The sequence below is a fragment of the Megalops cyprinoides genome, chromosome 23, assembly GCF_013368585.1.
Source record: "Megalops cyprinoides isolate fMegCyp1 chromosome 23, fMegCyp1.pri, whole genome shotgun sequence".
Lineage (NCBI taxonomy): Eukaryota > Metazoa > Chordata > Actinopteri > Elopiformes > Megalopidae > Megalops > Megalops cyprinoides.
In genome coordinates, this window is record NC_050605.1 from 9,457,122 (window position 1) to 9,473,696 (window position 16,575).

At 43.2% G+C, this 16,575-nt stretch overlaps 1 protein-coding gene across 1 annotated transcript in view; it reads left to right on the top strand.

Moving 5' to 3' along the window:
- Window positions 1–16,575, top strand: part of LOC118770168 (liprin-alpha-2-like) — a 40,703-nt gene that overhangs the window by 11,192 nt on the left and 12,936 nt on the right. Inside the window, exons 5-18 of the mRNA XM_036517670.1 lie at window positions 1,213–1,434; window positions 1,992–2,138; window positions 4,151–4,285; window positions 6,196–6,279; window positions 6,804–6,935; window positions 7,148–7,210; window positions 7,526–7,617; window positions 8,008–8,146; window positions 9,540–9,757; window positions 11,209–11,449; window positions 12,861–12,890; window positions 13,268–13,398; window positions 13,824–14,002; window positions 15,044–15,131. Of these exons, the coding sequence (XP_036373563.1) occupies window positions 1,213–1,434; window positions 1,992–2,138; window positions 4,151–4,285; window positions 6,196–6,279; window positions 6,804–6,935; window positions 7,148–7,210; window positions 7,526–7,617; window positions 8,008–8,146; window positions 9,540–9,757; window positions 11,209–11,449; window positions 12,861–12,890; window positions 13,268–13,398; window positions 13,824–14,002; window positions 15,044–15,131 (1,901 nt within the window). The remainder of the gene's footprint in view (window positions 1–1,212; window positions 1,435–1,991; window positions 2,139–4,150; window positions 4,286–6,195; window positions 6,280–6,803; window positions 6,936–7,147; window positions 7,211–7,525; window positions 7,618–8,007; window positions 8,147–9,539; window positions 9,758–11,208; window positions 11,450–12,860; window positions 12,891–13,267; window positions 13,399–13,823; window positions 14,003–15,043; window positions 15,132–16,575) is intronic.

The window sequence follows — 16,575 nt, forward strand, 5'->3', positions numbered from 1 at the left end:
TAGCACAGACAAATAACTGCAGTTGGACAGGGGACCCCAGTATACTGTGCCCGTATAACCTGCATCCTTGGAATTCTGGGAAAAGGTCTCTACATCACTGGCCTTAGAATTCTCATCCAACTTAGCTTGTTTTTGGTACCTTTGATCCAGTGTGTCCAAGCAAAAATGCTGAGCTCACCTTATTTGCCAAGATTTGCCAGAGGGAAAAATACATAAAATTGGTTTTGAAATGAAGCAGACTTTCCAATTACTGGTATTAATAAACATGTTATTATTAAACATATTTATAACCTGAGCACCACAGAGTTTGGTAGAAGGAGAGTGTCAGTGTCACTTTATGTATTCCCATCCTATGATTAATGCTTGTGTTTTCAGGCCTACAGCGCATTACCCCCCTGTCAGAAATTGTCAGAAGCGTAATGCATATTTGTGAAATATTATCCCAGTCCTGTGGCCCTCCCGTTCTTTTATCTACAGCACACAGAATGACCCCCCCAGCAAAACAGAGCTCTCAGCTACAAAAATCCCCTCGTTAACGCACGTGTAAAATCAATCTTTCAAACGTGGGGAGACTCAGCATTTCCATACTCCTCCTGTGTCACTCCGTGCTGTGTCTCATCTGAAACAGAATGAGGTGGTGCAGCAGTGTAGCATAATGGTAAGGAGCGGGGCTTGTAACCACAAGGTTACTGGTTCAGTTCCCTACTGGGGTGCTACTGCTTTACCCTTGGGCAAGGTACATAAACTACAGTTGCCTTAGTAAATATCCTGCTATATAAATGGACAACATAAAAACTGTAACATATGTAAGTCTCTCTGGATAAGAGCGTGTGCTAAATGACATTAATGTAATTTAAAGGTGGAGGAGAGACTTTTCTTTCTACATTAGAGTGTTTGCGCATCTTGCTCATGTGTAAAATACACTCTGAGCTATTGGCGTAAATCGTCATTGCGTAAATGTGATGCAATGCTTTGCTACAAACTTCAGAACTTCCATTCTGAACCATGAAAGTTTGAAAGTCACAACCTCACGGACATGATCTTACAAAAGGGATATTCATACCCCTTGACTCAAGGAAAGAACAATCAATGGATAAATGAATTGATTATAGCGAAAGGTTTTTTAAATCATGATGAGGTGTCAATAGAGATCATTGAATCTGACTATGGCCTCTGACCTTTCCCACGTGCCATGTGTCTGTGCATGAGCAGCGTCTGTCCAACGGCTCCATGGAGTCGGTGGACGAGGCCAGCCAGGTGGTGGAGCTGCAGGAGCTGCTGGAGAAGCAGAACTACGAGCTGGCCCAGATGAAGGAGCGTATGTCCTCGCTGTCCTCCCGCGTCTCCGAGGTGGAGCAGGAGCTGGAGACCGCCCGCAAGGACCTCATCAAGTCTGAGGAGATGAACAACAAGTACCAGAGGGACATCAAGGAGGTGGGTCCCAGAGATGCACACACACACACACAAAAGAAAAAACACAATTAAGTGTTCCCTCAGTCCCCATACCCATTTTCCTACACGCTGTTCAAGCAAACATAATGTCCAGAAAACCATTGCCTATTGCTGTGCTGTGTGTCTTGTTAATGAACTGACCCTAGGTTATAATTGCTATTGATAGCTCATGATTATGGCAGGTACAGTCTGTTTCTCAGACTTTGTGCTGATCTTGGTCTTTATCTCCAATGCCTCTGTAATTCCACCTGCCTCACAGTGCAGGCCTATATCCTGTTTCATGGCCTGTTTCCTACCACATAAGATGTGCGGTATTTTGTATGTGCATAAGTACCACTAAAGGAAATTAACCGATCAAGCTTTTGTGAGATATAGACCAATAAGGGTAAATGGTGGCATGTAAGGCCTGCTTCTTTAAATCCAACAAATCCTTTAGGGTCTGTTTCTGCCTCCTTTCGTGTAAATGACCTAAATGTAATGTGTTTGTCTGAATGTGTGTATGTGTGCATGTGTGTGTCTGTGTGTGTGTGTGTGTGTAGGCAATGTGTCAGAAGGAGGACATGGAGGAGCGCATTGTCACCCTTGAGAAGCGCTATCTCAGTGCTCAGCGGGAGTCCACCTCTCTTCATGACATCAGCGACAAGCTGGAGAATGAGCTGGTCAACAAGGAGGCCTTCCTCAGACAGGTCAGAGGTCACAGTGTTCACTCACCAATGGCATTTTCAGACTGAACATGACTAAAACACCCTATATGGTATGTGTTTCTCTTTTTCCATGTGTGAAATGTACAATAATGTAATAGTAGTCTATCTTTTAGAAAGTCACTATTAGCTTTACAATTGCATGTGAATTTACTGTACTCATCAATATAGTCTGTGTTTGTTAAGAGCGAGTGCGAGTTGGTGCACAAGTATCTTGAAATATGTATCATTTAAATTCCTATTTGTTTTATGTCCAACTCTAGTGGTGTTCCTTTTTTTCAAAATATTGGAATTGAGGTGATGTAGAGGAAATGTGTGTGTTCTTGCCGATAAATTAGGACATTATAGACCAAAACAAAGCAAAGACTTCTGGCACGAAACAATAACAATGATATCTAATCTATGATATACTGTATAAATATCAGGTATATATTGTCAAATAGCCTTTTTTCATTTTTTTCTCCCAAAATAAACGCCTGTCGACCTGTGATGCTGAGGAGTACATTTCCTCTTCACACCAGATTTCTTGGACAAATGGGCCCTTTTTGGGATAGTTTTTCCTCTGTCGTCTGCTGTCAGCACCTACCGGCGGTAATCAGCAACTTGAGAAAGTAATCAGACCCCTGCATACAGCTGTGCTATTATAGGAAATTGCCTCTTAAAGGCGACCCATCTCCTGTCGGTCCATTGTTCTCACAGACGAAGGAGCTTCATCAAATCCGTCAATTAGAGGAGGAATTATGGTCCATGTGCAAAACAAAGCTTGATTTTAATGTTGTGTACTTGTGTAATTAATCGTTTTGATCTCTCGTCATTACTGAGTGAAAACATCCCCCCCCTTTTTTTACTGCTACACTTTCATATGCATTCTTTGGGAGATGAAAATGTCAGAAATAACAGCTGACCTTTTGGTTGAAAGATTCCACCAGTGCGGCCGGGCATTCTTCACGGCCCTGTTCTTTTAGACTAGAGAATATGTACACTGCTTATGAAAAAAAACAAAACATAAAATCTGCCATTGACTTAATGTTAAGTGAGCAACAGTTGTATATTTGTTTTCTTTTCCATAATTACTCGGCATATCCTCCCCCTAAATGTTAAGCTCAGTCAGTTTAAGTGTGTAATTTTTTTTTTTTAATGGACGGGCGTTTGGCAGACCTAGTGCTGCAAAGTAAAGTTATGACTTTATGCTTGTGTTTTGATGACGCTCTGGCAATGGTCCCTTTGTTCTTTACAATGTTGTCCTTTGCCAAATGAGCTGTCTGGGTTGAGACAGTGGCAGGAAATGGTACTGTGAAATAATGCAGACACAGATAAATGGCACTGTATGCCCATGGGGAAAAAACTCAACTGCTTTTCGACTGGCTTTTCCTTTTGAGTCACAGAGTTGGTCGAGAGCGTTCCACTCATCGTCGTGTCCTGAAAACAGTACGGAGAGCCGTGGCTCCCCATCTCACTCAGGGCTCTATTAAGGCAGCATGTTGGACATTTGCTACCACAACTCAATACTGTGCAAACACAATCTTTGCAGATGAAATGGTTTTCCGGGTGGTTATTGACAAAAGACCAGCTCAAATTATTCAGCGGCCCATGTTGTGGTAAGAATAGCTTCAGAGGACTGTGTGTGCTTGTGGAAAAAAAAACATTGATTAAATTATATCCCAGAAGTGGAAAGGAAAATACTAGCTGGTGTGCAATATTTAGATAACAGCAGTTTTCCATCAAGCAAAGTGATAACAAATTTGACTGGCATGCAGGCCGTTGCCTTTATCTCCCCATGCAGCTTTCCTTCAGGATTTGGGAAAAGGGTAAAAACTTTAAGGCAGTTCGCAAGGAAGCATGCAGGAGGGAACATGCAATTCAGCTATTCCACCAGAGATGTCACCGTTGAGCATGTGAACTGGTTCTGGGATGGGCCTCCTGCAGTATTGAGTGTGGACAGGGAGGATTGTGCTTTGCAGTCGTGGGCTCAATACGTCCTGCCTATTTCTCGGCAGATGGAGGAGAAGAACAGGCAGCTGCAGGAGAGGTTGGAGCTGGCCGAACAGAAGCTCCATCAGACCATGAGGAAGGCTGAAACGCTGCCGGAGGTGGAGGCTGAACTGGCCCAGAGGATTGCCGCTCTCACCAAGGTAACAGCCTGGAGAACTGCCAGGTTCTCATGTGATACTGCTCGAACGCTCAAGATATGCAAACATGCCACTGAGGGTGTATCCTCAACGGGGGTGACCTTATCAATACATGTTGACTAAGGCTTCTCAACCCTGGTCCCGTCAGGGCACAGTGCCTGTGGGCTTCTATTCCATCCAGGCACTTCATCAGCTGATTCAGCTAAACATGTTCTTCATTGAGAACCATAATTACCCCCTTCTCACCTCTGAGGTGGTTAGTGGTTGAAAGATAGCAGAAATACCTGCCGGACTACGGTTTTCAAGAAGCATAATTGAGTAACCCTGCTGTCAACCATTTATTAATCATTATGTAATGATTCAGTAGCATATTTCGTACAGTGAATAATGCCAAACAGATGGATAAATTGAAATGACTGACATAGCTAAAAAGTAATGTAATGTCAGTTTGATTTGTAGGTTCCTGTTTTTTGGTACATGTAATGATAAAAGATTTAAGGTGCCCTGTATGCATGAGTTGATCTGGTGTGTTGGGACTAGTGTTTGTAATAGGTGGTAAAAATCAGTGAATCAACACATGGTGCAGACTGTGGCATCATGCGCCTAAGTTGAACACCCCCACCCGTATGGGGCCACTGACCGGCACCAAGCAACCGAGCCATTTATCAGGAGACGCCACAGATGGACAGCATGACTGGACCAGTCACAGAGGTCACATTTTAAACCACTCCGTGGCCCCCACAGTCCTGTGTGCAGAACTGATCTCAGATCCGTGCTCAGTTTGCATGTTGTATTTCCATGTGTGCCACAATGAAAAGCATCATCACTTGTACTTACATGTCCATCTAATGGGGTAACAATATTTAAACTATAAAAAGACAAGAATTTTTAATGTGAACCTAGGGAAAGAGTTCAGAGAGATGTTCCAAGCACACAAGTATAGCTGGTCCTTACGACATCATTTGATAAATTCTTGGTACATCCAACATTGCCCTGTCACAAGGTTGAAGTTATTACCACTGTTAGTGGCCTTGAATATCTACAAATCATATATGCTAATCATAGTCCCTTGACTAGTACTTCCTTTGTTTTTCTGTGCCTGAATATGGCGTGTATATTGTGTGCATTTGTGTGTGTGTGTGTGTGTGTGTGTGTTTGTGTGTGTCTGGTTGTTTATATCTGGAGTTCTTACACATGGATTTGTCCCTCTCCTCTCCCCTTTGACTTGTTAGTCTGACTCAAGCTCCTCTTCCTCACCTGGTGATTATCAGTATGTTATGGAAGCTAAACTCCAAGACATGAGCTTCATACGTAGGAAGGTAGTCCCACAGGACTTTACTTTCTGTTGCTAATTAGAATCCATCTGACTTTCTCCTCTGTTTTTTCTTTGAGTTTTTGGGTTTTTTTCTGTCGCTGTCGTAGCCAGCCATTGTGCAGTTTCCGCTTCAGCGGGCTTTGGTTTTCTTTCCTGTGTCTAAAGAAGGCAGATTTCTGCTGGAGCTATGGGGAAGCTGCATGTCACATTTGGCTGGTCTCACGCAGCTCATTGACTAAACCGCTACAGCTCTGTCTGTCTCTCTTATTCTGTCTGTCTCTCTTTCTCTGTCTCCTTCTCTCACTGTCTCTCTTTCTCTCCCTCCGTCTCTCTGTCTTTCTCTCTCTGTCATAAACAGCCTTCTCTTCAGCTGATGCGTAGCGAGCAGTCATGGTCAGCTGCCTGCCTGAATGAAGTCTCTTCCCTCCTCTCGCTTTAGTTCGTACTAGTTAGCAATGACTTTGGAGCTGTAGTTTGCAGATTGTAGAAGCTTGGCTTTGTCTGTCTTGCCCACCTGCCTGTTGCCTCCGTTGCGTCCGTGGCTGCTAAAACGGCGGGATCCCCTCCCCCTCCTTTCCCCTTTTTGTGCCCCCCGCAGGCCGAGGAGCGCCACGGGAGCATCGAGGAGCGCCTGCGCCAGCTGGAGGGCCAGCTCGAGGAGAAGAACCAGGAGCTGCACAGAGTGAGTGGCCCCAAAGCCCCGCGTGTGGTTTCGCCAATCAGATAATGGCCGCTGCAAACGGCGTTTAAAGCTGTTGCATGTTATTCATACACACGGCTTTTGTACAACTGCTTATCCCTCATGGACCCTGAGTGTGGCTTGATTAATGCTATTTTACTGGTGGTAGGAACCTTGGGATGTTTTACCCCATACAGGAGAGACACTGCAAATATAATGGAAACAGCAATGTGAAACTAATCGTAAAATGAAAATGTTAAGTCATTTTTATGTGTGTTTTCTCATCATAAGAATATTTCTGTAATGTCATGTTTAGTTTTTTTATGCCAGCGTATTTCTCTTTTGAGGATATTGTTTCAGATGAAAGAAAAAGTCTTTTAGAAGCCACATAAGAACCACAAAAGGCACGTTTCATAACAGGAAAATTATTATCTTTTGTCTCCAAATGGGATAGCAAAGAAAAGAAATAATTCAATGGATGACTGAAATGTGCGACACCACACAATTGATTTTTGGGGGTCTTGCAGGCCAGACAAAGAGAAAAGATGAACGAGGAACACAACAAGCGCCTGTCGGACACCGTTGACCGCCTTCTGACTGAGTCCAACGAGAGACTGCAGCTCCACCTGAAAGAAAGGATGGCGGCACTGGAAGAAAAGGTATGAGCTCCTGCAGGGTGTAATTTGTGGGAAACTCAGAAACCCGCGGTCGAGGACTGCCAAGAGGCACTGTTCCAAAACAACTGTGCAGTAACTGGTAACGCGTTCTTGTCTTTACATTCTTTTAAAGGTGCTCCAAATTTTGGCAGCATTCCAGAGATGTCTTTTGAAAGCACCTTTCTTCATGTGATGAATTGTTCTCTCTGTTTCAGAATGTTTTGATACAGGATTCAGAAAATTTAAGAAAACAGCTGGAAGATTCTCTGCATGACAAAGTAGGTCTCTGGAGGCTCAATATGGAAATTAGCCCTCACATTTCCAATATTTCATGTGGCTGATTCCATGACGTACAGCCCTGGGGGGCAGGAATCAGGATCAGTGTTGAGATAGTTTAATTTAGTTTTACCCACAGGAATGACTCAAGGGATTACTCAGAACATGTCTTGAGGTTATATAGTGAGTAGAGTGTATTTTTTATGAAGTGAAATATTTTAATGTAATATAGATATTAAAATTTCAAGGGCTGGAAATTTTTTCATTGGATTTATTTTACAACTACCAACCATGCTTGTCCTGTCTCTTTCCATAAGACTCATCTTGCCGATGAAATAGAAAAGCTGAGATCAGAAGTGGATCAGTTGAGAATGAGGACCGGGTCCCTCACAGAACCAACCTTGTCACGGTGCGGGGCCCACATTTTTTCCTCAAAGACTTTGAACAACCCCCTAAAGTCATCCAGGTCCCTGTCAGTCTGATACATGCTAATAGAAGAACATCATGTTAACCATACAGTCCATATATCATTCTCTTTGTTTTGACAGCTGAGAATTATGATATCCATCTATGCCATTGATTCTGGAAAGATTAAGAGATTTATATTGTATTTTGCGATGATTGTATCTGGATTTGTGTCCCCCTATCTCATTCTTGTGTTTGGTGGTTGACTGGGTAAAGGATTTTTGTGGATAGTTGGTATTTCGCAGTAAGCTCCTGAATGACAAGGCATACAAGATTCTCAAAGATTAAATGTTTTTACGTTTGCTATCTAACGCTGCTCTCCCTCCATTTTCAGGTCTCACCTGGATGCATCTGCGGACCTCCGCTTCTCCCTGGGGTCCCTGGCGGAGACCCAGTCGGAGCACTACAGGTCGTCCAGGGTCGTCAGGAGGCCCCGGAGGGGTCGGACTGGCATCCTGAGGGATGACCATAAGGTGGGCGCTGGATTCACAGGCTGTAGAATACAACAGAATACAGTAAGGTACATGGGCTGAGTCCCCTTGAATCATGCTATGGTGGTTGTGCAGCGGTGCTCCGCAGTCTGCAGTTGGGAGAAACCAAAGAGAGGAGAAACATTCAGCCAGAAGAAGATGAAAATGATCATGTTAAAGATATTGGGCGGCAGTGTAGCATAGTGGTTAAGGAGCAGGACTCGTAACCAAAAGGTTGCCGGTTTGACCCCCGCTGGGACACTGCTGCTGTACCCTTGGGCAAGGTACTTAACCCACAGTTGCCTTAGTAAATATCCAGCTGTATAAATGGATAACATTGTAAAGAGCTGTAACCTATGTAAGTCGCTTTGGATAAAAGCGTCTGCTAAATGAATAAATGTAAATGTAAATATTGGATCTAAAAAGTATAGATCCAAGGAAGACGATCAGAGGACAGGTTCAATGGGATTTATGAGAGGTTCTCAGAGCGCTGATTTCCTTTAATGTTGAGGATTTATAAGGTTCGATAAATTCATTTTTGGTCTGTAGCACACACCAGGGATTTCTCTTGGTAGCTTATCAGGTAGAGGATAAGATCAACACTTAAGATGAAGGGATACGATATGCACTTGTTTCCTTGATATTTGTCCAAATGGACATCTTTGCAGCCAAGCAACACTAACTTCAATGTTGAAAGAGAGTGTCATTCGGTTACAGTGTTCCATTTTTTTAGTGGCAATAACTAATTCACTATGTTGTCGCTGGTCCGCCACTGGAACTATGGCACAAACATGAGGCAGAGGCCAAGCAGTTGTCTGATTTCAGTATTAATTAGCTGTGCTCTGTAATATCCTGGGAGACACCAGGGACCAATAGAGCTCTTATGAAGCAGTAAGTTCTCTGAAAATGAAAGGATGGTCATTAAACAAACAAACTTCAGTCCCATGTGCATGATATTGCATCTGTCGACAGCGGAATTGACTGTAGAAATTGACCCAGAAAACCAGAATGAAGCTAGAAGGGTATGTGTGGAGGGTAAAAGCCCAAATACCTTTTGCATAATATATTAGGGAGTAAAATAAAATATCTGACTTATGGGTCTTTAAGATTTAAGTGCCCCAGGGCTTGTCTCAACCTATGTCAAGGTTTTAAGGAAACCTTACTTTTTTGTTAAATCTGTATAATGCTGGGGCTGCTTGTTCATGGAAGAATGGAGTAATTGTCTCTCCCTAAATTTCACTTCCACTATATATGACCTGAAGATGCCCTTCATAACCAGATTTTCCTGCTTCTAATCTTGCACAAGGGTTCACACACGTTCGACTTGATCACTGCAGTGCTGTCAGTCATGTACGTGATGCTGTAACAGTGTTCGTGTCATGCCCCTGTCCACCAGGCCAAATCCCTGGGGGAACACGAGTGGCGGTCACAGCAGCTGGGCGTCCTCGGCGGCCACCACTTCGAGAGCGACACGGAGATGTCGGACATCGACGACGACGACCGCGAGACCCTCTTCGGCTCCATGGACCTGCTGTCCCCGGGCGGTCACTCTGACGCCCAGACCCTGGCCATGATGCTGCAGGAGCAGCTGGATGCTATCAACAAGGAGATCCGGTGAGTGCCCGTGATGAAAGGGACACCGCGTGTCTGCTACAACAGCTGACACTTTACCAACAGTGCATTTTGTATCACTTCATTCAGAATCACTGATACTCCATATTGTGAAAATAGTTTGAAACTGACAGATGTACAGGTCAGACATACAGACAGAAAGATATACAGGACCAAATACAATTCCATTTTGGTGATGGTAGATGTGTTGAGGTTTTGTGTGGCCCTTTAGCATGTCAAACTGTTGAAGTCAGATGACCTATTTATAAAGCTGTTAATAATGAAAAGGTTAGTGGGGTCTCAGACCAACAGAGGACTAAGAGAGACATTCACTGACTATGGATTTCTTTAATACCTGTCCTTGTTTCCTGGGCAGAACCCCTGTTTGACTGTACGTGAAGCAGTTTTTCAAGTCTTTCCTGAATCCTTGGGCTGTCTGAATGTTGAATTTCCTGGTGAAAAGCATCAAGTTTAATGCATTTTCTTTGCTTTTTCCCATCATTGGCAACTGAACAAATTATTCAAACCCCTTCCCTCAGGTTTCTGTGGTGATGTAATTGAGTTGATGAGACACAGTAATTGATCTGCAGCTCATTGAGTCATGTTGGGTGCCTGGAGCCTCGCTGTAGAGCATGAGGTTCCGTCCTTCAAAATGAATACCATTACACCTGAGGACTACCAATAATGGAGACTGAGTCACACTGAATTACTGTGGTGTCTTCCACAGTATGCATATTGTTAAGTCAAGATTCTGGTTGACATGAAAGTACAGCAATATTGTTTTATTAATATCAAGAGTAAATTTAAGTGCTCAGTAATTTTCCAAGATAGTAGTCATGTCCATTATGACTATGACATAACAGCATTCCACCTTGTAAAGACACTCACTACATGTTGCAACAGTGTTACAAATGTATTCAGTAAATATATTTCAGACCAATGTTGTAAACTTCAATGTAGTTGTACTGTGTGGATCAATTCTGTGCTGGGTCCTCGTCTTCATTATCATGCCAATGGCACCAATAAATAACAGTGTTAAAATTCCTCTGCTGGTGGTATTTGTATTGACCCTGAAAGCAATATTTAACCTGGGTTGCTGATAATTAGCAAGTGAGGTACTCTGCATGGTTATGAATGATGAACTAGCTTTTACCATGTTAAGTTTCCTCACTTAGCTTTTTAATTGACATGACCCTTGGTCTCCTGGCTAGTTTCTCATACAAATTCTGACAAAGCTACTTAAAACACAGAAGACACACAAGACAGAAATTACACCTGAGTGAGTGATTCTCATCTCTGCTTTGAGCAAGACAGTGTAATTTCAGGTATTTAATAATTAAGGGTGCTGACATTTGCTTTGTTGTTAACATCTCTCAGTGGCGAACTGTTGTGAGAGCTACGAAAGATGACTCTCACTCTCTGTCTTTCCCACTCTGTCCCCCTCCCTTCCTCAGGCTGATCCAGGAGGAGAAGGAGTCGACGGAGCTGAGGGCGGAAGAGATCGAGAACCGTGTGGCCAGCGTGAGTCTGGAGGGGCTCAACCTGGCCCGAGTTCACCACCCAGGGACGTCCATCACTGCCTCGGCCACCGCCTCCTCCCTGGCCAGCTCCTCCCCTCCTAGCGGACACTCCTCCCCCAAGCTCACTCCCCGAAGCCCCGCCCGTGACATGGAGCGCATGGGTGTTATGACGCTGGTATGGTGGACCCGTTGCCGCGTTTACTCAGCAAACTTGTAGAAGTAGAGTTATGTGTATGTGTCCTTCACTTCCACTCCTGAATATGTAATATTCTACCCGAATCCCTAGTTATCTGAAGAAATCAATTGATTGATATGTAGAGGTCAGACATTTTTATTTCACTATTGAAAAATTGCAGTCTACACCATATACTCCAGAGCCAGAAGTGAAGAACACTGAAAAAGAGTCATGACCTCTCTGTCAGAATACATTGAAATATGTAGGAATGCATTATGTTTTGAGCGGTTATTGCTGAAAGCACGTATTGGTATTCCTTCAACATGATTAAGGCCCAGTTATTAGCTCTTTGATTAATGTGTGTGGTTTGTTTGTTTATTACCTTGGTTGGAAACTGAATTGACACAGGGACTGTAATGGTTCCAGTACCACATTTGAAAAGGTTTGCAACTGAGTAATTTCAGAAGATGTGGGAGTTATGAGGTGGTCTGTGCGTTTATCACCATTTTCTCTTTCAGCTTGCTTGAACTGGTAATTATGAGAAATTAATCTCAGCTTGTAGAATCCCAGGCTCTTTTACTGTCTTTTGCGTGGATCAGGCTGCTGTGCTGAAGCTAGAAAATTTACCGCAACATTTCCTCTGTCGGAGTACTATGTGTTGCTGGCATTTTTTATTGTATTGTGAAGTACAATAAGAAAGTACAGAATGAATAGAAGGCACACAGTATGCACAAATGTTGGATGCTCATCTCTCACAACATATAATGCCAAGGTCATTAATTAATACTATATTAAATCAACAACGATATGCAGCTGTTTGTTTTGTATTTACGTATTTAGGAGTTCATTATAATTGTAGCACTATCATACTAATAATCATTCCATAATAGCTAATGCAGGCCTGCCTGAATATGTGTTCCTCTGAAGAAGAAGCAGTTACACAAGGCCAGGGGTGCAAAAGGGGTGTGTCTATTGAGCAAGGGTTTACCCACCTGCTGCTCCAGCACTCCAGATGCATCTGCCTGGGTACTAAAAATATTGAAATCTCCACAGAGACACACAGTGGAAAGGGTCAGAATATGCCAATGTTCGCTGCTCTCAGGCGCTTTTTAAGGAATGAGCCTTTCATTTTATTGATCTCACTGATTAATCGTGGCACAGAGGGGTATTTTAACACACTCAATCCCCTTTATTTTTAGAAAGGCACTTTGGTAACGATGACTCATTTGTCAATTAATATGTATGTGACAATTGAGGATGGCAGAAATTTAAATGTCTATATATGTATACATGTATCTATGGCAACTGAATCATGGAGTGTTGTTACTTATTTTTCTGACTGACACTGACTGCTATTTTTTCCCTTTCTCTTCATCTCTTATTTTTTCCAAACTCATTCTGCCTGCTGTAGCCCAGTGACTTAAGAAAACACAGAAGAAAGGTAGTCCCACATCTTATACATTTACATATATAGTCAAGTCAAAGATATAGTCAAGTAGCAGCATTCATAATTAAATAACTTGTGTGAGGTATTATCATTATTATTATATGATGTCATTATGTGAAATTATTTTGTACCAGATGTTAGAACATTCTCTCATCACATTATAAGAAGTAACTGCTTTTTTCCTGTAAAATGCACCATTATACCAAATGTACTGGTGTTAGGTTTTATATAATTTGCTCTTGGACAAAATTTCACACCTTGGGTAATGTGTCACAGCTGAATCAGGCCTCAGAGATTGGTGGTCATTTCATAGGCTGTCTGGCACAAGCAGCTCGGACCCACAATGCTTGGCTTCTCACCTCCTCTCTCAGATTGCAGCAGTGGACGAGGACGGCCGGGAGGACAAGGCCACCATCAAGTGCGAGACGTCCCCGCCCTCGACACCCCGCACCCAAGTGCGAATGACCCACACGCTGCCAGCCTCTGCCCACAACGACGCTCGGTGAGCCACCCACCCACGCACCTCCTTTTGTCTTTAAAGCCGCCTCTTTAAACTATGATGATAATGCTGTTCGCTGTGTATTTTCCATTTGCTACATCCGGCACACTCTCCAGAGATGGATTGCAGGCATCCCTTTTAAAGGCACTGTGGATATGAAAAGACACAGTGCAAATTGCATTGCTTTTTTATTTGTGTGCTTGACATACGAATGAACACCTCTGGGGTGGAGTTTCAAACACTTACTGAAATGAATTCTGAGCTTCTGTAAAGGAAACGGCATGAAGTCAAACTCTAAGCAGATAAGGTAGTCCATTGAGAAGGTTGCAGTGCACAGCTCGGGTGCCCTTTCGGTGTTAGGTCTCAGAAACTGACCGTGGTTGTCAGGGTTGAAGGTGTGACCCCCTGGTCATGTGGTCTGGTTGCAGGTTGGCAGCGACCCTGGAGGCTGATCCCAGCACCCTGAGCAGTGTCACCAGCAGCCAGGACTCCCTCCACAAGCAGCCGAAGAAGAAGGGCATCAAGTCGTCCATCGGCCGCCTCTTCGGCAAGAAGGAGAAAGCCCGGCTGGGTCAACTGGGCAAGGAGCTAGGCGGGCCCGGGCAAGGTGGGTGACGCATAAAGCCGCCCCAGACCTCCCTGTGACAGATAGAAGGAGTGAAAATTTTAATGATTTTAATGACCTAGTTGTTACAATTTTTATCAATGTATTCCCATTTTAATTTGTTTGATCATGCGTTTAAATGCTTTGGAGGAAAGAAAAGCCGCTGGACTGTGGATGCCCTCTGGACATCAGTGCATCGCAGTTTGATATGCTTGTCTGTGTGTGTGCGTTTTGTAGAATGTGCACTTTCCCATCAGCCAGTGAGAGACAGGGTCTGCATAACTGACCATAACACAAGGCCAACCCCCAACCTCCATATTTAGAAACATGAGGGAGACTCACATTGAATCTGATGGATAGCCTTGATCTGGAGGCCTTGTGTGAAGTGGTCCTCATTACCAGCTGGTTGTGAATTCCCGGTGAACTTTTACTTTGACTGAGGCAGCTCCCCTAGAATGTTAATGCCTTGTCTGGAGGGCATGAGACCAGACCTTATTAATAACAGATCAAACAGTGTCAAAGGGAATTGAGAGAAAGGCTGATGTGTGATTGTAGTAATTCAACAATCTGTGCCAATCAATAATCCTTTCAAAGCATTGCTAGTCAATTGTAAAATTAGACTGTAAACGTGTATGCAGTCCATATTGTTAGAAGCTGGGCTGGTACAGTGGTTGCACAGGTGTCTACCTGTCCACTATTATAAATGACTTTCAGTGATAGGTTTTCATAACCAAGCTGTGATTTAAAGAAACATTTGAATTACTTAGTGAAAACATATCATGTCAATAGTAGTCATTAGTGAGTTTTGAAAAAAAGCCAAACACTTGGTTCTTAAGAAAATTGACCAAAAATTCATAATCAATATTGTTCTCTGTTTCTGCAGAGGTAGACGAGGATCATTATTTTTAACGTAGATAGTTTGATAAAAACAGCCCTGGACGGCACAGACAGACGTAATGGCAGGCTTAACTTATGGTATTTGTTAGATATTGTCATGTCCTATGCTAGACAGGAAGTGCTGACTCCTCCCCTTTTCCCTTACAGGGGTGTCTGATCCAGAGCTGATTGGTCAAGATATGGCGGTGGGGAAGCTGGGCACACAGGCAGAGAAGGACAGGAGGCTGAAGAAGAAGTAAGCATATAAACAACCCCGTCTGTTTCCCCAACCCATCGAAATCCTGTTCATCCACAAACCAAAGAAAGCTGAACAGACTCTGTGTTCCCTCTGCAATTCAAACAGTAATCACTGCGTCTGTCTTTGTTCACGCCGTGCACTGTTGTGTGGTCATAATAAAGCCCCAAGAATGGTACTAATTATTATGCTGTTTACAAGAGGGTATTCAGTAATCACATACCTCTATGTCTACATTTGTGGCTCTACAGAAGGAAAACATTATATAAATGTTCCATATCTGTGTACCCCACACAATTTTCTCTTCATTCTCTTTTTTTACTCTGCCACTTACATTACATTAAATTCATTTATCAGACACTCTTATCCAAAGCGACTTCCAGCACAAACGAACAGAAGTTAGCATAACCCACCCCTAACCCTGGTGATGACACACAAAGACTGTCCTTCTCCACATGCAATCCGACAGACCCCTATCACTGTTATTTCAGACTGGCATTACCAGGCCCTGCATTTCACCCTTTGTGTCCAAACCCATAAGCCTTTGCCAGCGCATTTGCAGTATCCTGACACCAAAATAAATGCATCTGTAGTGAAACAGAAAAAGCTCCTTGTAGGCTGCCCAACTGAATTTATGTTTGGGCTTCACAAATTGCTGTACTTCATTTTGGACTTCGCGAAGGCTCTGGCTGGTTTGAGAGTCTGTTAGCCGACCTGAATAAGTAACAGATATGCCGAGACCTGTGCAGGTCGCTGGCTATTTCACCGGTTTGTGATCGATAACGGGAATGAATAAACATGGCTGTAAATAGAGAGGCAGAGCACACGAAAGACAACAAAAGCTGCACTATTGATTTCACCAGAAGCTCATTAATCTCTCATATTGGCACTGTCTATCTGTGTTTCTATTCTTTCATGTACTTCTTTTCTTAAGCCAGTGCCCAGTTTTAACAAATAACACAAACCCAGTGTCAATGGATTTGTGGAGCGCAAAATATATGTTTAGTTTCTTTCTAAACAAACCCAGTCTTTTTTCCATCAGACTAGGTATTTCCCTGAGAGGTGCATGCATGCTGATGACTTGGCTTGTGAACTATCTTTGCCCTGTGTTTGTGTACTGAATTCTTCACAGCAGTCTCCTGGATCAGAAGTTGCCTGCGTCTTGCAGTGTTGATGCCTCCGGCACATGTCACTGAAATGCTTGCGATTCATACATATTCTTCATCTCTAATAGCTTTCTGATGTGTTCATCCTCTTTTGGTGTGACCTTCCAGTACACTTAATACTACTCATCCTCACTGTTCACAGATAATATCACAAGATCTAAAACATGTTGTTTTCTTCTATGTTTTTCTCAGTATGACTTTTTCTCTTTCTCCTGCATGTGGTGTTTTTGGAAGCTCAAAAACCAAAGAACAAAAGATGAGAAGTCCCCCGCTTTTCG